The sequence below is a fragment of the Pararge aegeria genome, chromosome 13 (assembly GCF_905163445.1).
Source record: "Pararge aegeria chromosome 13, ilParAegt1.1, whole genome shotgun sequence".
NCBI lineage: Eukaryota > Metazoa > Arthropoda > Insecta > Lepidoptera > Nymphalidae > Pararge > Pararge aegeria.
Genome location: NC_053192.1, coordinates 1,902,906 through 1,925,102, shown reverse-complemented (window position 1 = coordinate 1,925,102; position 22,197 = coordinate 1,902,906). Strand labels below are relative to the sequence as shown.

Here is a 22,197-nt window from a genome sequence, read left to right as displayed (position 1 = left end):
CCACGCCGTGCCAAGATCAAGTTATCGTAATAGTTGATAAATTAAAAAATAGTATTGTTTTAGACGATGTTAATATTTAGGAATTAATGACATAATTTTTAATGCAATATGATTTTACTATTGTATCTGGATAGTTTTGTTTTTTAATAAAGTTCCCATAGTTGGTATACATATGTCTTTTTATTTACCCTCCGTAATTACTAGAGTACCAGAAAAATTAACACAATGTAAAAAGGTTCTTCTTGTTTTTTTTTAATATGTATTCAATTAGTTAGCCCTTTACTGGAATCTGATAGCCGTACGTGATAATATCGGGCTAACCAGATAGGGGTATGGCAGTTTATAAGCCATGTAGATTTAAAAAAAACCGCTGTTGTAAGCCTGTTATATTTTGACGTGATAAGGTCTTGTAAATTCATGAACGCCAGCTGCAAACACGTAGCTGAGCGAAGCGTGCAAGCGACGGAGAGGCACGATCGGCCTAAGCGTTCGGTTTGTGACGCATCTATCTCTCTTCTACTCGGACACAAGTCGTAAACCGACTTTTCAAACAACCGATTTTTTGTCTAAATAAATTATCATCGTCTTCCTAATAATTTCTTCTTTTACTGCGGAGAGCAAAAAGGATTGAAACATTTTATTATATAAATATACTATACATATGTCACAATTACCAATGTCACAAGATTATATCCAGAAGTATTAGAACCCAGAGCCGTAATAAATGCTATGTGATGTCAAATTCACAGATTGTCACATTGACATCAGCTGCCAACTTGGTTTTCGAATTTCGACGTCGAACTTTATTCGTGTTTGTGTTCTAGTTTTTATCCTATTTTATTAGGAGAAAGTGGTTGATACTCATTACTTAGACCTCTTCGCAGCAATAGATCAGTTATTTAACCTTTCAGTGACCAACTTTAATTTATAGAAAAATGTCTCCCCTTGTGAGTGATTTATTACGTGTCCCATCTTTATAGTTTGTACTTAAATATAGTATTTGTGACTATAATAGTGCTCTCTAAGTTATTAAAGGGCGTATCCTGATAGCCGATGACATCAAGTTGTTTTTCAGCTTAGGGCGGGAACTCTCCTTGACCTACTTTTTGGATAGACAAATTAAAATTGAATTATAAAAGCCTTGTATTATTTCGTGAATCATTCTTTTTAATGATTCATGGAATGTCTTTAAGAGTCTTTAATAGTATTTGCCTACTGTTTTTATGAATTGATTATGATTCCTTTGAGTTAAGTTCAAGTGCATAAACAAATTAAAAACTTACTTCTCAGATTCTGAGTGTATATTGTTCTTAAACTTTAATTAAGCTTTTTGAATGTTAGATACTATGCAGCAGCAGTATTCAGGAGCATTTTTAATGCAACACATTTGTTTGCAAACCAAGCATTATTTCACAAGCATAATTCAATTAATTTATTTAAAAAAACAAAAAAGTTTTGAAATATTTACACTGATTATTGTTCCTAGCGTGAACCTACAGTAGTAGGGGTGCCAAACTTTAACGCCTCAGAAGATGCAGCAACATTACGGGCGGCGATGAAAGGCTTGGGCACTGATGAGGAGGCCATCATAGCAATTTTGACCACACGCTCCAATGCCCAACGTCAGGCAATCTCACAGGCATTCACCCATGAGTATGGGAGGGTAAGAAAATATACCAAATGTACATAAATTATATTTTTACAAAAGATACAAATAGGTAGCCTACATTAGGCAGCCTGTTGGTGCAGTGGTTAGCAACCCTGCTTTCTGCATCTACTCATCCGCCATCATGACATGTCACATAATATTGGTATAGCTGTAAATATAAATATACTACAACAATAATCACATTGCCACCTAGCCCCAAAGTTAGAGTAGCATGTGTTATGGGTACTAAGATAGTTGATGAATATTTTTATGAATATAATACACATAAATAATTATAATATACAGATAAACAATAAATATCTCTTTTAAATTTTTCTCGACTATTCCGAAATGAAATTAACAAAATAATTAAAACTTGATAGCAATGAGGATATAAATACAATGTTTCAACTTTTCCTTCATAATGTATATAATCTTTGTCTACTTTACTGCAAGCACTACGTTACTCTGGCAGGTAGACTCTGTGGTAGCAACCAGCCGAACGGCGCGGCGCCGCGCCGAACTATCACTATCGCGCTCTTTGCGTATCTTCGTACGCGATCGGAGGTCCCGCTTTGTCTCGCTCACACTCATTTGCTTATATGGGGCTTTTATTTTACTGCTCTCTTTCATAGAAATTTCAATGTATTTAGCAGAGACAATCTAGATTATTTAATAATTTAGTATGGAGATCAAATGCCAGATTGCGAGTTGAAGTTAGTGAAGATGGCCAGCGAGCGAATTGAAACAACTTCACGCGTGTTATTGTTTGCGTTACAACTAGTTGACACTTGACAGATTCATTATTATTGATTAGTAACTAGTTAGGAGTTTAGTATTGTTTTTTTTTAATTCGAATTGTGCATTTTACAACCAGTAAAGCAAGTTACTGCAAAGTAAACCAAGTTACTGCAAAGTAAACCAGTTTGTGTTTTCTTACAAATTATAGTAATATTGTTAAATATGAGCTCAATTTGTGTGCAAATTGTTTCTGTGGCGAAATCAATCAACAATAATTGGCGAACAACAGGTACATTTTTGCATATTTTTTTTCTAATGAAAAGAATGGTTGGAACGCGGCTGGTTACGACAGGCATCATAAGAATTACAGAGAGCAGAACTCAAAGAAACACTTGGGATTACTATGATTACTTTTTAATTTTGGCAAACATTGCATAGCTTTAATATATTATATTAAAGAAGTGATAATAATTCGCGTGCTGACCCTTACCGTAGTGTTTTTCAAAGATTTGTTGGTATTGTTTGTCATTTAGCACAACAAGAATGGTGACTTAGAGATCATGACGAGCTAAATTTGTCCTTTAGGTAACTGGGCTTGCTCAAATTCAAAACCCTAGGAACGCCACTGTAAAACTTTATATCCCATAACAAAGTTACAAATAAAAGCTGGAAACAAGTGGCCCAGGACCGTGGATTTTGGAACTCCCTTTGAACTATGTCCAGTGGACTTCAACCAGATGAATAATGATGATTAAAACATTACGCAAAAACTTTAAAGCAGAAAAAAAAACTACGCTTTAGTAGTAAACCTTTAGCCATTATCGCTAATTGCCGTATTTAACGAATTATGTAATGGTGTTTTTGCACTGTGACTCACGGCTTGCGTAGTTGTGGCCTTGATACTACATCAAGTAATGAGATACTACTGTTGACTGAGGCATTCAAGGCCTTCGAATTTTATGGGCAGTTACAGTTTGTTTATACAACCATCAGAGTTCTATAACTCAGATAAGGGATAGACACATTCAAGTCCTTGAATCACCAATAATTATTAGCCCTACCTAAATTTTCGGTTAAATAATTCAGTACCAACCTTGGAATTAGGAAATTGTCATTGTCCACCCTACAGACCTCGAAGAGTACGTCAAGCTGGCATTCCGCGTTATTTCACTAACGCGTGATAAATAAGCCCGCAAATCTGCATTCGAGCAGCATGGTGGATTAAATACCTCTCTCCTATGGAAGAAAACCCACGTGCCAGTTATCATCATCACCACCAAAACCGATGGACATCAACTGCTGGACATTGGTGATTTAAAACCGGGACACTTTTTATGTCGTCCGCCCACGTAGTCGCGGAGTCTATCACGCCGCGCTGCTGCACATACCGGTGCGAGGTCGACATTCCAGCACCTCGGGACCCTAACGTCCATCAGTTCTGCAAGCTATGTGCCCCGCTTATTGCTACTTCAGCATTGAGACCGGTAGTTGGACGTAAATGGGCTGATGCTGAGGGCCCTTTCTGTAGGATATCATCGAAGACCTAAAGTCGGAGCTGGGCGGCCACTTCGAAGACGTGATCGTCGCGCTGATGATGCCGCCCGCGGAGTACCTGTGCCGCGAGCTGCACCACTGCATGGAGGGACTGGGCACGGAGGAGGAGGTTCTCGTTGAGATCCTGTGCACGCGCACCAAGCCCGAAATAGCGGACATCGTGGACACTTACGAGCGATGTAATTATTATTTTTTGTATTAATTACGGTAGATGTTGGCCCCGTTTGGCTTATTACTATAGTCGTAAAAATGTAATAGGCCCGTTTTGACATTTGTCATCGCGACGTAACTAGTTATGGAACCATAAGACTCGGGACTCGATACTCACGATAAATCAATTCAAGTTTGTATCAGTACTTGATTGATATTATTATGTATTGTAAAGTGTTCGTTCGTTCAAAGTATTCCTTTAACTTCACAATCAATACGCGTGACTGGCTGTTGATTATACGTCCACTTTTCAACATGTTGAAACAGAGTTAGTACTATATAACAACAAACACAAAAATCGAGTCAAATCACTATGTTTAAATTAATGTCCAAAATAGAAGAGCCATAATTAACGTAATAGTAAAAAATATATATCAAACTTAAACGAGCACACAGTCAACAAAGTAAAGATAACTACACAATATTTAATTTCGATATTCAGTAAAAAAAATGGTTACAGCTCTAGTATAAAAAAAAAAGACTGAGAACGTAACTGTTTTCGGAACGTTTCGCAACAATTATAAATTACATGCTACTATAAAGTAAGCGCAAAAAGAATACTCGCAATATATTCTTTCATATTATGTAACGTCCCAAAAAAATTTGCGTATTTTTTAAAACACTATGTAATTTATTTTTATTTTATTGTTTCTATCAGTTTCGTTCCAAGTTACATTCTATTGTCTTGCACAAATGTCAAAACGGGCCTATTACATTTTTACGACTATACGTCCATTCAACTAACTCTATGCCAAAAACAAGTTTAATCCGTTTTATTTATTATTCCACATAGAATGCCAATATTTTCAATGGTGTGTGTGTGGTGAAAAGTAAAAAAACCGCACAGGCAATGGCGACCGTACGCGCAAAAGCACTGCCTACCCAAAAATTGATAGATACCTCGTATAGGAGGATGATTTTTGCCATTTTATGCAACTTTCGAGCCGTGTGCACTGCCACTGACAAGCCGCAGTGAAACGCAGCGGTAGGCTAAGTTTTTTTTCTCTTTCTAGTGGCAGCTTTTTGGTTGATTTGTTTTCATCATTATAAACCCATTGCAGGCCACAGGGCACAGGTCATAGAATGGGGGTGAAAAAAAAAATTACGAGAGATAGAGATACCCCACGAGCAGTGGCGTGCACTTGATACATGCACAAAAGCTCTGCATACCCTAAATTTTTTGTATAACTCAGTAATGCGAAGGATCTGAAGGATCATTTTATGGCATCTGCCTTCTTTATGCATACCCTGGTCAAAAACTCTGTGCACGCCACTGCCCACGAGAGATTGTTTGAGGTTCACGTCGACCACCCTCCTCCCTCTAACATCCCATGTAATTATTTGACGCCGCCTCATCTCACTGTATTATGCTTGTATTTCCCTCTAGTGTACAATCGGCCGCTGGCAGAACACATGTGCTCGGAGACCTCGGGGGATTTCCGACGTCTCCTCACCCTCATCGTCACAGTAAGTGAACTTTCACAGATATAAAAGGAGCTTGTAATAAATGTGTCAAGTGCCAAAGGCAGAGTACCGTCTCTGCAAAGGAAGCCGGTTAGAGGCCGAGTCGGTCTTATTCGGCCACAGATACTGTTGACTCTACGCATGATAAGATTGAACGCAGAATTCAGTGAAACTAAATTAAGTTTTAGGTTATTAAAATCGCGTTACAAATGTTTCTCCAACAGATTCATTTACTCGATAGGAGTGGTGACTAATTTTGAAGAACTGCCCTATGATGTTCGATTACTACGTCTACTATATTCAAAAAAATTACTTATTGCAGAAATTAAAGGTTTTGTTGATATAAATTGTAAATTATTTAAAAAAAAAAAAGGATTTCCCGCGAAAAGGCTCTCCGGGTGTCATGGGCAAATTAGAGCTCTCGTGACGTCATAGGCAAATTAGAGCTTTAGAAAGTCTTTGTTCCATATGTAAGGATTATTGATATCGGTATGAAAAACCTTTACCTGCCTGTGACAGTCCCATTAAAATTGGCTAACCCGTTCCGCAAATAAGCTTTGATAAATAGAGAGACCGGACAAAAATTTATAAACGTAAGTATAAGTTATGCTGATGTTATGTCTACCATAATATGAACATGAGATGACATGAGAGGCAGTTATTTGGAATTAACAGACAGATACTAATTTCATTTATTCGTATAGATTTAAGCATTCATAACAATTAACAATGTTGCCCTGTTACTAACGAGTTAACTTTATGCTTGTGCTGTTGATTTTCTTTGCACTAATTAATTTTAACATGTGAGTAAGTATGAGTAAGTTAAGGTAGTTAATAGATGTAACCCGCGCTTTTAAAAAATGAATTAAAGTCATAAAAGGTGGCCGGTGGCCAATGTATTCAGTATTCTGTGGTTCTAACTAGTTATGTACCGAGTACCTACATGTTTCGCCGAGTAACCGAGTATCCAGTGTTACTAACTCACGAGTCACTTAGTCCAGGTAGCGAAAACAGGTTTGCACACTATACAGCCTACAGGCACGGCAACCCAAGCTGCGAACGAAGTGTCTTCGTTCGTATGCAGGAAGTAATTAGTGTCGTTTATGCAAGTTTACTATGTCTCGAATACACGGCGCAAGTGTCCTTTATACAGGACACTTGCGCCGTGTACGTCTACACCGGTACACGTACACGTGCCGGTACGTCTTGTATACAGGTTGCAAGTGTCTTTTATACGTATTTAGTACGTCTCTTATACAGGTCACAAGTGTCTTTTATACCTATTGATTACGTCTCTTATACAGGTCGCAAGTGTCTTTTTTGCGTATTTAGTACGTCTCTTAAACTGGTCGCAAGTGTCTTTTATACGTATTTAGTACGTCTCTTATACAGGTCACAAGTGTCTTTTATACGTATTTAGTACGTCTCTTATACAGGTCACAAGTGTCTTTTATAAGTTTTTAGTACGTCTCTTATACAGGTCACAAGTGTCGTTTATGCATGTTTAGTACGTCTCGTATACAGGTTGCAAGTGTCTTTATGCGTATTTAGTACGTCTCTTATACAGGTCACAAGTGTCTTTTATACGTATTGATTACGTCTCTTATACAGGTCGCAAGTGTGTTTTTTGCGTATTTAGTACGTCTCTTAAACTGGTCGCAAGTGTCTTTTATACGTATTTAGTACGTCTCTTATACAGGTCGCAATTGTCTTTTTTGTGTATTTAGTACGTCTCTTAAACTGGTCGCAAGTGTCTTTTATGCGTATTTAGTGGGTCTCTTATACAGGTCACAAGTGTCTTTTATGCGTATTTAGTACGTCTCTTATACAGGTCGCAAGTGTCTTTTATGCGTATTTAGTACGTCTCTTATACAGGTCACAAGTGTCTTTTATGCGTATTTAGTACGTCTCTTATACTGGTCGCACGTGTCTTTTAAACGTATTTAGTACGTCTCTTATACAGGTCGCAAGTGGCTTTTATGCGTATTTAGTACGTCTCTTATACAGGTCGCAAGTGTATTTTATGAAAATTTAGTAAGTATGTCTCGTACACAGGTCGCAAGTGTTTTTTATGCAAGTTTAGTACGTTTCGTATACAGGACGCAAGTGTCGTTTATGTACGTTTCGTATATGGGTATCAACAGTGGCGTACACAGGCTTTTTTTGTCCAATGTTTTCATAAATAAAGCAAGACTACTTGCCTTATTTGTTACTTTTGAACAACAACAATTATGGTAGCATCACAATTAAGAAAAAAATGTTGGCATGCTGGCGTGGCAGCTTAGAATGAATGACAATAAATTAAACAATAACATAACCAAAATTTAATTAAATTATGAAACTGGTAGCTTTGTATTTTCCAGGACCAATTTTTATAGTATCATATCTAATTCGGAAATTAAACATATATTCGGCCTTATTATTATATTATACTAGCTTGCCGCGACTTCATCTGCGTTTTATTTTGTTTTTTGATGTGGCATTCAATTTAGTTGTAGTTCTAAAAAAAATTAAGTATTCAGTATCGCTAAGCCTTAAATGTGGGGTTTGCTGCTGTCCGCTGAGGAGTTCTATCTTCTATCTCCAACCACTTTCATCAGATCTACACAAAGTTTTGGAAAAATTAAATACATATAGTACCTCTATAGTACAAAAAATATTATTTAAATAATTTATTATAATTTGTCGGAGTTATGATGTAAAATCTTCAAACACTTCAAAGGAACCGAGCTTAATGTCGAGATAAGAAGTATCCTATATTACTTCTTACACTTCCAAGAATATGTGTACAAAGTTTCATGAGGATCGGTTAAGTAGTTTTTGCGTGAAAGTGTAACAAACAAACTTACATTGACATTTATAATAATAGGGATAAAAGACTAAAGCTACTACTAAAGCTTTCGCTGATGCGTCTATATAACTTTTTGTGCTCTTTGTCGTTTTGATGTTTGTCCAGTTTATTCTTAATCCAATTCAGTGAAACTGCAGTCACTACATCTTCAGACGAGGCATTCCACATTTGTATAACTCTATTACTGACACAGTGCTTGGAAGGACTAGACGATGACCTGCTGTAATCCAAGTTTGAGAACATAATATGGTTCTCAACTAAACTGGACAAACATCAAAACGACAAAGAGCACAAAAAGTTATATAGACGCATCAGCCCCGTATGTACGAAAAAACACGACAACCGTTTATTTTAAGTAGCTTGACACAATCTTTACTTTCGCTTTTGCTCGAGAACGTGAATGCGCCTCGGATGTGCGGCGAAAAGGTCAGACTTTCACTGAATCTTTTAAATTGCCTTTCCAAGAGTATTTCAGTCAGTGGCATTTTTTACGACCGACTATGAATGTCAAGTGTACCTAGATGTAGTATTCGTTTTTAGTATTTTAGAATTAGGTATCAGTATTTTTTAGTAGAAGTAAAGCTTTTTCAACAGAGCTCGTCCGGGGAAGTACCATCGGCATGTTTTATTTTTTTAACAAATTTATATATCATAGAGGGAGAATGCAATAGATTTAGCGAAAATGTTGACCGAACCCGCTCCCCGAGGCGCCTAGAGCAGGTTCCACGTATTAATCAGTCTGTCCGCAAGGGCGCACGCGACGAGGAAGCTGGCGTGGACCCCGCACGCGCGGCCGAAGCCGCCCAGCAGCTGTACGACGCGGGGGAGGCCAAGTGGGGCACCGACGAGGAGATCTTTAACAAGGTAGCTTGTCAACAAGCTTTTACATAGTACCTGTGTAAAATAAGGAGTTATTTAGCAATATTGTTTTTCAAACATTCAAAAAAAATACCAATACTAGTGCTCTTTCTGTCCCAATAAAAGTTTAAAGCTTGTGTTTCGATTAGTTCGGTCAATAAACCTATGGGATTCTTGCGAAGTTTTGTCCGTCCCTAAAGCCCAATATGGCTATAGATGAAATACATTCCTTCATAAAACTTTGTTTATTGTCTTGTTTATCGTTAGGCAATAAGTAGATGTAGTATGCCCACTTAATTAGGCTCCAGATTAAGTGGGCATTGTCTTGCCTACTTCGCCCAGTGTTGGGTGCAATCACACCCCGTTCGGAGTCCGGAGATCAGAAGACACTTTTTAATATTGGTGGCACATTTATGAACTATTAATATTTGATAAGATGGCTCAACTTGCTCTTATTTAAAGAGATTCCGTTTTGAGGAGTTTCTTGCGATGCACCTCTGGTGCGATAAAAGCAGAGTAAGCTTAGTCGTGTGAAGTCCACCAATCCGCGCTGCGCCGGCGTGGTAGTCTGACAGGAGACCCGTGCCCTTTAGTGGGCTGGTACTGGGTTTATGATGATGGTGTTATTAAACGGAAACAAATAATAATGTACTGCCATCTACCAACCTAATAATCACGAAATTTCTAGATCTTAGCCCACGAGAGCTTCGCGCAGCTGCGTCTGATCTTCGAGGAGTACAAGAACCTGTCGGGCCGCACCATCGAGCAGGCCATCAAGGCGGAGATCGACGGAGAGCTGAAAGATGCCCTTTCGGCTATAGGTCAGTGCACCTGCCAACTATCTTTTAAGCATCTGTTAACGGATTTTGCGTGGTAAATATCGACAAGGTTGCTAATTCTTAGAATTCTAATTCTCTCAACTAAGTTGTAATTTCTAAAAATATGTGAGCCATCCTTTCCCAGGAGACATACTTAGTTGTGAAATGGACTACCTTTGGGCATGTCAATTCATTTTAGTTTATAGATTCATGTACAACAAGAACTTCTTCATAGATTATTTAAAAGTCATATATCTTAAACAGAAAATAATGAAACTTTACAATTTTCAGAATATCATCTAGCTGATAAATATTTTGTCGAAAATATGCGCTAAATTGGTGCCCATACCATATATTTTATCACTATTATCATATATTGAAAAGTGATTTCTCGCTATGTGAAAAGAAAGCAAAATAGGTAGATAGATAAAGACTTTATTGCACAAATTACAGCGAAAACAAAAGATTGAATAATTGTCTTAACCTATCGAACGACCGCGAAATTTAAAAAGAAAGAACTAAAAAATGCCAAAGGCGGTCTTATCGCTTTTAGCGATATCCTTCAGACAGCCCTATAAAGAAAGAATGTTACAAGCAGTATTCACATTATATTAATATGCTGAGCGTGTACCATGCATTATAATCGCATACAATACATGCCGCTGATTTGCAGCTGAGACAACAATAACGTCTTGTGACGCGCAAAAAAAAAAGTATAGCAAGTGACTTTTACTAAACGAATGCTTCTAGATGTTGCTCTAAAAAGACAACTCCACATTGATCACTTTTAAGATATCCTCCTAACTATAACATTATTTATACCAATGTTATTTTGTTTGTTATGCTTTCCCACACACTCATATCATGAACTTGTCTGTACATTTCATCCAGATACAAAATACTGTAACCCGCGGACGGTAAAATCGCTTTCTTCCGTCTTTAATCCTAACCTCGTTATTTTGGTTCGGGTCTCCTCACTTTTTTTTAGCCAAATTATGTTAATATATCTTGGGTTGTCGATTCTGGCTATTAAGCTTGCTTGAAGTACTTTTTAATATTCGACTACCAGGTCGATTCAGCGTTTCTGGAACATTCCATGAACGCTGAACATGTTCCAGAAACGCTGAAGATCGTAACAAGTGGAGGCGCATCGCGGGGGCTGTAGGCAAAGAAAAAGAACCATCGTCAACCACGACCACTCTGTCAAGAGTGAACGGCTAAGGAGGTACCAGGTCGATTGCGGCTCTTGCCTATTTTCTGTTCCGGATGGCTCAGCGCAATTTGTTCAACGTGATCGTTTCCACGTCTTTAGACATGTCCATGCCGTCTAAGACGATCTTATGGTACACTGTCTGTTATATATTTAAAAAAAAATACTTCGAGCAAAGTACATACAACCAGAATTTATTGACAGAATCTATAATAACGCAGGTAAAAGTTAGTAAAAGAATATTTGGCTTTAAGTACAAGATTGCTGGCCATCAATTGAGTAAATTACCTCTTTGGACTTGGCTGTGACGCATTCTCAGGAAGAGTCCAATTGAACGTTTAAATTAGTCACATTTCATTTAATAAGGCACCTCGAGAACTTTCGTCACCGACTGTGGTTGTGCTACGTATCTTGGACGCGGAAACTCCGACAAAGATACGACCAGTACAGATTAATTATGTCTACCATTTTCTCGGCCTATTTGTATGTGTCAACGTGAAAAATGGGTAGCTATAATTGTCTCGTGGTGCAAACCTTTAGTCTTACAGATGTTAGTGAAGATGTTACGCATCGGCCGGAGCATTAGTTGAGCTGATCTTCTTCAAAATGGACAGCACAATATGTAAAATATAATTGGCCGCGGGGAAGACTTGCTACAAAAAAGTGTTGTTAGATACAGTAGTGCCAAATTTAAAGAAATAGGTATACTAACAGTGACCTCGCAATACATTTATAATAATATAATCTTTATTAAACAAAACATAATTAATTATAAACAAAAAGTCGATATATCTGTCGACCTACTAGAAACGGATATAAATTAGTGATATCTGCATATCATCTGAGAAAAGTACAGAAATCCTTTGTAGGGATGGGTATATGCTATTATAAAAAGATACCGTAGGTAATACTAGATCTGCCTTTACCTAAGTTTAAAAATTATTAAAATCTATCTATACTAATGATGAAAGATTTTTTTTTATCCTTTGAACGCTCGTCTCTTATCTCTGAACTACGAGGCGGATTTGAAAAATATTTTTTTGGATATTATAATACTCAATTTTTTTTTTAGTCATAGACTATTTAACTTAATTCTGAGTGAGTGGTGTAATAGCAAGGGCGAGCTATGCGATATGGTAGGTCGGGGTGTGTATAGTAATAATAATTATCTTTATTGAACCCAGATATTAATCCTTTGCAAGAAAAATAATACCTATCCTTCACGAAAAACAATACAGTTGTGTAATTGGTGGGTAATTGATTTGGGTTTATTTTCTAGTAAGTATTACATATATTTGTATAGAACAGCGAATTAGAGTCTGTATGAAAAAAAACATAACAAATGACCATAAAATAACCGGTATCCCGCCCGCTAACCTCATCGTTCCCAGTGGAGTGCGTGGAGAGTGCTCCGGCGTGGTTCGCGGGCCGCCTGCGCGCCGCCATGCAGGGCGCGGGCACCGACGACCGCACGCTCATCCGCATCGTGGTCTCGCGCTCCGAGCTCGACCTGGGCGCCATCAAGGCGGAGTACGAGCGCCTCTACGACAAGACGCTCGAGAGCGAAGTGCGGGTACGTCAGGGTGCACTCCTGGGACCCATTTCCCTTCGTCTTTACGTTTCCAGTGGAGTGCGTGGAAAACGCCGCGGCCTGGTTCGCCCAGCGCCTGCGCACCGCCATGCAGGGCGCGGGCACTGAGGACAAGACCCTGGTGAGGATCATCACCAGTCGCGCGGAGATTGACCTGGCGGCCATTAAGAGAGAGTATGAGCGGCTCTACGATAAGACACTGGAGAGTGATATATCGGTTAGTGAGATATTCGGCAGCACTTGGGGCTTTGGATAGCGCTGCATTATATTTAAAAATTCAGTAGACTCCCGGCACCCGCTGTATAAAAACAAAATTCTAAATTATTTTTTCGGTTCGGAAGGCAGATTCTACCGAGAAGAAGCCGGCAATAAACTCTGCAGATTGCTCTTTTTCATACATGTTAACCGACATGTTTGTTATTTTTGAATATTTTTTTATCAATCTTCGCTAGTGTGGATGATGCATGATTAAACAGTTAATATGATATAAAATTAGGATCTGTTATTTTTGGATTACAAGGTACTCTTTTGTAAATAAATCCGGACTAAAGGTTTGCACTCAGACAAATTCGATAGTTTGACACTGACAAAACGTTCGTTGGATTACCGGGGTCCACTGTAAATTATGACTAGGTATTATATTTTATTCTTCCGCTACTACCTAAAGCTAGTTAAGGATACACAGAACTACTTTACAGACCTTGTTAAACTTAATATTAAAATAATAAAACTCTAACACTGACTGACTGGGATATCGTAAAATTTAAACCAGCTGCTGTGTTTAGACTCGAGACTAGAAGCACATTTTTTAACATTTGCGCTAATAAAATAACGTTAGCTATACTTACATTTACAGCTTTACAAATAAATCGATCTGGACTTAAACTTTGCACTGACCTTGAATCAAGGTGGGCTTATATTTCTTAGTCCGGGGAAAACTCCTTCAAATAAAACGAATTCAGCTTAGCAGGGTCTTATAAAACACTGTCGTTTTTGATAAAAGTGCACGCTTCACATCTTGAACACTGCAAATAAAGCACATTATATGCATGAAACTATTTCATATAATTTCTTTTTAAAAGGCTTTAATTTTATTTCTCATGATGGAAAACTATTGGCTGCTGCTTTTATTGTATAATGTTAACTGTAAATTCATTGTACGTGAATAATGTGTTTTAATTGTAATCATATTCTTATTTCGCTTCTTCTGGTGATTGGATCAGGAGGTGAGGGTACTTGTTTACTTATTTTTTATCGGTGAGGAATTTTTTCATTTATGAACGTGAATTATCTAAATAGTTTTAGATTATATGAATAGTATTAGTTAGATTCTAAAATGCCTCAGTGCTAACAATTTCAAGTACAGATAACGAGGTATGTGCTCGAATTTAGCCAATTGTCAAGAAATTCTCTACCAGTGAGGTAATTGTCGGTGTGTCTCCAAGCCGCACGGAGCGCTTTTAGCATAAAAGGGTCAAAGTCAAAGTCAAAAAATATCTTTATTCAAGTAGGCCCATAGGTGGCACTTTTGATGCGTACATAAGAAATACACGATAGTGCGATGATGGCGATAACCACATTCGTAAACTTAAAACTAAAGCTACGAGGGTTCCAAACGCATCCTGGTCTATAAGGAAGCCCGCAACAAACTTAGCCGGGTGTTTTTGTTTTGTTATCGCCATCTCACAATGTCATTTAAAATTATTAGAAGAGCAACCTGGTTAGAGCAATAATTCACACCCAAGTTTTTTTATCGATTACGTAGTCCTTTATACTATAATAGGGTTTAAAAACATCCCCTGATTTAAACCATTAGATCCCGCTAACGCAAGACTATAACGCAACTGTACGAACGCAAATTGACGGTATCTGGAAGGCCGACCAGACCTGAACCTTGGGAGTTTTTTTTTAATCCACTACAAGTTACCCCTGGACTGCTCTCTGTCCTGGTAGTTATGATGCAGTCTCAGATGGTAGCGGGCTAACCTGTTAGGGGTATGGCAGTTATTTAAGCTAATACCCCTATTTGCTTCGCGGGACGTCCTTTTCGGTAGAGGTGGTAACGAGCCACGGTCGAAGCCTCCAGAAAAGGTCGCGGCAAGGTCAAGTCGCAGCAGCTACAGCAATATGGGTTCAAGTCCCGTCGATTGAAATATATAATATTGAAACGTAACTATCACATGCGTATGCGCATGTATTTTAACGAATATGACTCAACTTTGACCATAAGTATTTCCTTTTTTCACGAAAAATTATGTTTTAGGACACTTTGCACGTATACATTGAATGACTACAAAGTAAATAATACCTACACAGTTTCCCAAAGAAAAATACTTTTTTTTCATATTTCACGCTTATTAACACTTGCGCGTTTCTCTCTACGCATGTTGCACTGTGCCGGTCGCTGATTGGTCCGTATCTTTCGCGCCAATGCAGCAGGGCGAGACTTCCGGTGACTACAAGAGGGCGCTGGTGGCACTCCTCGGGCCAGCTTAGACGTCGAGAGGACGCCGACGGAGCCCTACGCCGAGTCGTGCCACTTGAAAAATCTGTTATGAATGCAGCTTTTGTAGTGTCTGTTGTAATCTGTTTTTATGACTCAAAAACCATCGGTCAACTAATACTAGATATTATAGAATGTAAACTATCGCGAGCCCAGTTCATTTTACAAGTGTAATTGGCGGTTTGACTCACGTGATTTTTTTATGGAAATTAGTTTCGAACCCAAAAACGTACAATTTTAGTTACGAAGTCATGCCTAAAACACGTAGATACTCATAATTTACATCGACACCACAATACAAACTGTGTTAATACTCAATTTTCTAATAAGTTTTTTTGTTCTTGTATGTTTTTTTATATCTGTATTCCACTACAAGTTAGCCCTTGATTGCAATATTTCCTGGTGGTAAGTGATGATGCAGTCTAAGATGGTAGCGGGCTAACCTGTTACAGAATATGGTAGTCATACCACTAATTGGTTTCTACGCGTCATCGCACAAAATCGCTTAGAGGCACGTCTTTGTCGGTAGGGTGGTAACTAGCCACGGCCAAAGCCTTCCACCAGACCGGACCAGATAAATTCAGAAATTATAAATTCCCAATTCAAAATTCACAGCGCTCACCGTCGCGCCAGGTAGGTCGTCAAAACGGTTAGCAACTGCTAATGGTTTGTGCTGTGATGGTCAATTTAAGCACTATTTATATTGTTGTTTTTATAGAGTTAGTTGATCGATGACTCCAGCACAGTCATGATTTTTTTTGTATCTGTTATTATTCAAGCGTATTCGACAATTTACTCGAATTGTTAGTATAGATATATTGTGCATAATTAATTTAATAATAGATCTGTTTTGATCATAAAAGTGATACGCGAATATAATATTTTATTTGTATGTTAATTTTATTTAAGCAAAAAACTAAATAAATTTCTTGTTTCAGTAAATTTTATGATAAGATCTATTTGTTCAAATACTTTTTATTTTATGTTTGCTCACTTTTAATAATAATATAATAGAGTATTAGATTAGCAGCCTTAATAGAAGATTTCTTAGCTTGCAATATAGGAGTATGGAAATACTTGAAAATTTAAGTAACATGGATCTGATATGAATCGCATTAAAGTTTAAATTTGCTATAATACAAGCTACAATTCTTCAGCTCCTGCTTTTGACAGTGCGATTGTGAAACTAAAATCAAAGTTCAAGATTTTCGATTCTAAAGCGATTGACTGCTCACGAAAACGACTCCTCAATTGCAAGAGAGCAAACCTTGTACTAAGGCTAGTGGTATCTATATTGTGGTACTCCACATGGCCTCACACAATAATAGATTACGCCTGTTTACAGTTAATATTTATATCTGTCATCTAGTATGGAACTGTCACGTTGACAGCAGCAATTGCTTTTAAACTAAAATTTAACCGTGCAGTAGTCGCCTTAACCAGTGCCTTTTTTAAATTATTGGCAAATTAAAATATTATAGAAGTATTTATGAAGATAAATTATATTTAATAATAATTTGTAAACAAATTGAATTGTGATTCACAGTTAATAGTAAAGCATTCCAGAATATTTTCTTTTATATGTATTATGCTTCAGCTATTCTTGTTTTACAATAAATTGTTTCAATCCTTACAAAATTGTTTCATTTTTTTGAATGTTGTCCTACTACTATAATATTGATCCAGATTGGGAATTTATTTTGTTATTGTTGTAGCAAACTTGGCTTCTCCAAGACTACTATTTTAATAATTGTAGGTCAGTGGTCAATCTATGACACACATTAGTACTGCGAAAAAAAAACTGCCAGAACAGGTAAAGTTTATTATCGGTAATTTTTTGAACAATAAATTGTAAACTGCATAAAAACTTTACTGCATAAATTATAATAAACGTGTTTAATTTTTTTTTCCGTTAGTAGTATTAAACATCGTTCTACCGCTGAGATCCAATGGTAATATAATATAATATAATATTATGCAGACTTGGCCGCCTAGTGTTTCCACAGTGGGTGGGTGTCCAGACTAAATGAAAGACAAATCTCATCATAAAACTTATTTATTCGCACGCCTCACGCACGTTACAGCCATAAATTAAACATTGATACGCATAGACAATTCACAATCATCCCTAGTATACGATAATTTACTAAACAAGATCACTTAAATATTCAGAGCCTTGTTTGCTTAACTCGGCCCATAGAGTCAGATGTGAACCTGTCGATCTGAATGACGAACAGCCGTGATTCTGTCATGTCTTTGACATTTAGCGACATAACCGAACTGTCAACTCCATACAAAATTCGGCGCTACAGTCCATTCGCTATAACTTGTCCCCTTTTTACTCTATGTGAATGGACCATAGAAATCTTATTAACAAGACTACAAATGCCCTTTATAGATTTAGTAAAGAAACATTTGTCACCAAACGACTTCCCCCAGCGGCACTACGCGTACGCGCATGCGCTGTGTGTCATACATGTCTGTTGTTCACAACGGCGTACACTAGGTGTTTAAGAGCGTAAGAGGCAATGCAGTTTAAAAATTACAATTGAGCTTGCTCAGAGTCTCGTTCGCGGAGACAAGATAACAAATTTCTAGTGTCATGCTATAAAAGATTTCTATGGAATGGACTGAACATAATTTTGGCTGTGACTTTTGTATGGAGATAACCAGAAGTGGCCTTTCGTACATAACTACATTTTAAATAATGATTTGTTTACTATCTTAAAACGACTATAAGCAGATTTTTCATAATTGTCAACAAGGTGTCGATCGTGTAAGAATGACGTTGACAAAGTGACGATCGCAATACTGGCTATCGGCTAAAATACGCATTAAGAACGAGAGTACCATAGATTCAGAAAATTACAACATTTACGGTTATCATCATAGTTACGCAAACGACACTTAAATTAGTAAATTCAAAAAGTAGCGCTCATCGCCCAAAAAATATTATAGAACTTGCACTCCGTGGGTTGACTATACCCAGTTATCCCAAAACGCATTCAGAGTCGAATACAATAAGATCATAATAATGTGACCATATTAGGGTCCTTAAAAATCTATACAATCTTATGTCGTGAAATAAAAATTCTCACCGACAATTTGGGAGCCTCTATCTTTAGTTTGTGCTTAATGTAAGAAGAAAGAAATAAAAGTGGCGTAATATCTCATTTTAAGTAAAAAAAAATGCATGCCAATCGATGGCGATTGTGGCACTGTTATACTATTGTACCCACCAACTATGTAACTTAATATGCATTTAAGAAATTTAAATTGAAAAGAATAGGTCGGGTATTAGTGCCAATTCTGATGGACGCAAATCACAAACTAGATTGACTACTTTAAATATACATTGATATCACAATGTACACCAAGAACATACAAAAAAGGTACACTACTTTTTGACCTGTCAATTTAGTTTAGTGATTTGGTTTTGTATTCCACTATAAATTGGCCCTTGACTGCAATCTCTCCTGGTTGTACTTGATGATGCAGTCAAGATGGTAGCGGGCTAACCTTTTAGGGGGTGGCATATTAAACCCTTACCCCTAATCAATTATCTCCGCGGTATTATAGTAGTAGTAGTATCGGTAAGGCCGAAACGTCTCACCAGACAAGACCAAATCTATTTTAGACAACATAAATTCCTAATTCGGGCGGTTCGAACCCGGGACCTCCCGCACCAGAGTCGTGTGTACAACAGAATTGGCCCTTTACAGATTCTTTGCATGTTAAGAATAGGCATAAATAGCCGGACACTTTTGCTGACAGATTTACGGACTGCATAGTTTACACACTATTTATGAGTCTATAAAACGTAGAGTCAAAACACTTAGCTATTCTAAAGTTCCTAGCTGACAGGAAGGACAATTAAAGCACATTGAATTACAGCTCTAGTTTATAAAGGTACATTAATATAAGATATATAAACACATATATTTATTTTTCTTATTAGTTACTGACACCTGGACCATAGATGTCTGAGGATAAATATCTTTTAGAATGGTCCGTATATGCCCTGTTAATTTTCCCATATATAACATAGATTATTCTCACTAACTTTAGCGAGTAGTTGTCACACAAATAGCTACACTAAAGTTGCACGAAGCTTCTTAAACGCACATCTTGTACACCCGTAGTGTATATTGGTGCGTCGCGCTGACCTGACAGCGAAACATGAACTAACTTACAGACTGATTGGGATGATTAAAAACATTTAGATTTTCCGTATTTCATCAATATTGATGTATAGTATTTAAAAGATTTTTTTTTTTATCTATAGTACTTAAACTATATCCTACTAATATAATATATGAATGATTTTAAATTATGTTTTGTTTTACATCGATTCCAAAATAGCGTTTGAGTGTATAGCAAACTAAGCTGACTAACTTTACTTTTATACTAAAACCTAGGTCCTAGACGAAATATTTGAATACAAACAACATTTAATAAAAAAACAAAATTGATTTTCATAATGCCCAGGAACTTGAGAGTGTTCGAAGATAACTTCAAGTTCGGCGCGACCAACATGTAGTTGATTATATTTTTGAAAAATTATCATTGATTGAATATTACATATATTTAAAAAAAAAAAAATTAATGCGTGTATTACATATATAAACTTTAGGTTAATCAAATGTTGAGACGCAGGCGTAGGTTAGAGTAAATTTTCAAACTAAATTCATTGACAACAATTTTATTTTTTAATGAATATGACATTATGTCTATTTCAAAACTAATGACGCCCTTTAAACAATACAAACAAACTCCAGATAATTCGAAACCTATAACAATAATATAATGGTCTTGTGCATAATTTTTGTAAGTTCTTAATTTAGGTACAATTCGAAAACTACGTACTAGCTATTTATAAAAGAAAACCCAGTTTTAAATATTGCACGAAATACGAAATTTCTAGTTTCTTAAAAGAAAATCTCTTATAAATTATTTATTAAAAAAAGGTTGCTAATGTTATCAGAATTGACAGGCTGAAAAATCTATGCAATTCATTCAAACAACTTACCCGCTCGGAGTAGAAAACCGGCTGCGTCCCAACCCGTGCCTCGGAGAGCACGCAGAGCCGTCGGTCTCGGTTATGTGATAATAATACTTACATCTCACCAATCTATATTGGAGCAGCGTGTTGGCTGCTCTAGAACCCCCTTTAGAAGAGTTGGCAAAGGATGATCTTATCGATATTTTGCAAGTGAATATGGCACTTTTGGCTTAAGCGATATGGGCGCCTTTGCACGCTTCAATATCTACAATGTTTCAACGGCGTATATTTCCTTAATATCAAATTTGTTTGTGCAATAGAGAATTCAAACAAAAAAAACAAACGTATTTCTAATATAACTTGGGTTTACTGAAGCAAATTGAGTCACCGACATAGACGCCGGTGTCACAATGTGCTGGAATGGTGACCTCGCACCTTTATACGCAGCGTTGGTAAACCACCAACGCAGGGAGTACTTCAAGCAAGTGGCATAACACCGTGATATTTGGAACTCCTTAAGACCTATGTCCAGCAGCGGATGACATGATGATGATGGTGATTTTAGCGCCTATCACGAAAAATGTATCTCGCACGGTCAATTTGCGGCAATAAGTAGCGGAAAATTCTCCCAGGCTAGACCTGAATCAGTTTAGACACTCCTTTTCAATTTCAAATAATACTGTAACAACAAAAATTTAATAGCAAAAAAACAAGTAAAAAATAATAAACTGTTATGTAAAAAAACAAATCATAATAATAAATTATTTATGGTAAAACACAGGTACAACCAGAGATAAAAATATGCGTTCCCATTTTCGAAATTGCGTATTCCGTGCGCGCGTTTTACATCGTTTTCTTTAAAGTCAAGATCAGGCAACACTGGCGATTGAGAAAAATAAAAATATTTACACACGAGTCGAGTCATTGCACATAGTATAATTACAATAATTAAATAATAAAGTAAAGATAAATTCTTAAAGCGTAAACACGTATACCTAGTATTTTTTACATCGTATTTATTTGATAGTCACTAATTATTATATATAAAGGAAAATCACTTAAAATGAGGAACATAAGCTCAAGTTGAGTGTTTTTTGTCATTCAAGTTACTTTGTGTCAAGCTTTGTAGCATCCTATGAGGTTCTGTTTTCAGGATTTTTCCGAGCACGCCATACACAATGTGTATCCCCCCCAGTATTTGAGATTGTTGAATTTAATAAAAACTCATAAACTGTAATACAAAGAATTTTTGTAGTCGAAACGAGAATTCCTTCAGCAAAGAGATCGTAAACACATTCAAAAATCGACTAGAGATTTGGGTAATTTTTGACTATTGTAAGTAAGTCATAGAGTATAGATCTCTATAGTTCTCACTCCCTATTTTGCATCCGTATCGTTATATTGCACACCCAAATTACAAAATGTGTTTATCAACCTGCGTGCTTACTACCGTCGCTTAAAACATTATTATTTAAAAAAAAAAAACATTTATTTGATAGACCTTGACCTTGCTTTGTATTTTTAAAATACGTATTATAATTCTGAAACAAAACTTCGACACATACACACACAACATAAATTTAAAATGCATATAAAAATTTTCGGAACCGACAGGATTTGAACCTGTTTGCTACAGTCGCTATAAGACTGATGTGAAAGGCATATACATACTTATTTCGGCACCGACGGTAGGAGAGCCGAGCTTAATTGGAGAAAGCGCTCAGGCCGCGATTGCCAGAGAGTTGCA

General features: G+C 37.0%; 1 protein-coding gene across 7 annotated transcripts; it reads left to right on the top strand.

Moving 5' to 3' along the window:
• The first annotated feature begins 764 nt into the window (after positions 1-764).
• LOC120628632 (annexin B10) lies at positions 765-15,879 on the top strand. Of its 7 annotated transcripts, XM_039897113.1 has the most exons (9): positions 765-947; positions 1,487-1,663; positions 3,918-4,122; positions 5,541-5,620; positions 9,219-9,332; positions 10,015-10,147; positions 12,746-12,937; positions 12,981-13,162; positions 15,382-15,879. In XM_039897113.1, the coding sequence occupies exons 1-9, from the start codon at positions 936-938 to the stop codon at positions 15,439-15,441; spliced, it is 1,155 nt and encodes a 384-aa protein (XP_039753047.1). In that variant the 5' UTR covers positions 765-935; the 3' UTR covers positions 15,442-15,879. The 7 variants fall into 7 exon arrangements, with proteins under 7 accessions (XP_039753047.1, XP_039753040.1, XP_039753043.1 ...); XM_039897106.1 differs by lacking the exon at positions 12,746-12,937 and having other exon boundaries at positions 9,207-9,332; XM_039897109.1 differs by lacking the exon at positions 12,746-12,937 and having other exon boundaries at positions 15,382-15,878.
• Positions 15,880-22,197: the final 6,318 nt, after the last annotated feature.

Excerpts from the sequence above, each read along its gene's own strand:
- LOC120628632 (XM_039897113.1), top strand. Across the intron at positions 5,621-9,218 it reads TCCTCACCCTCATCGTCACA|GGCGCACGCGACGAGGAAGC; the intron begins GTAAGTGAACTT and ends TCTGTCCGCAAG. Across the intron at positions 13,163-15,381 it reads CACTGGAGAGTGATATATCG|CAGGGCGAGACTTCCGGTGA; the intron begins GTTAGTGAGATA and ends GCGCCAATGCAG.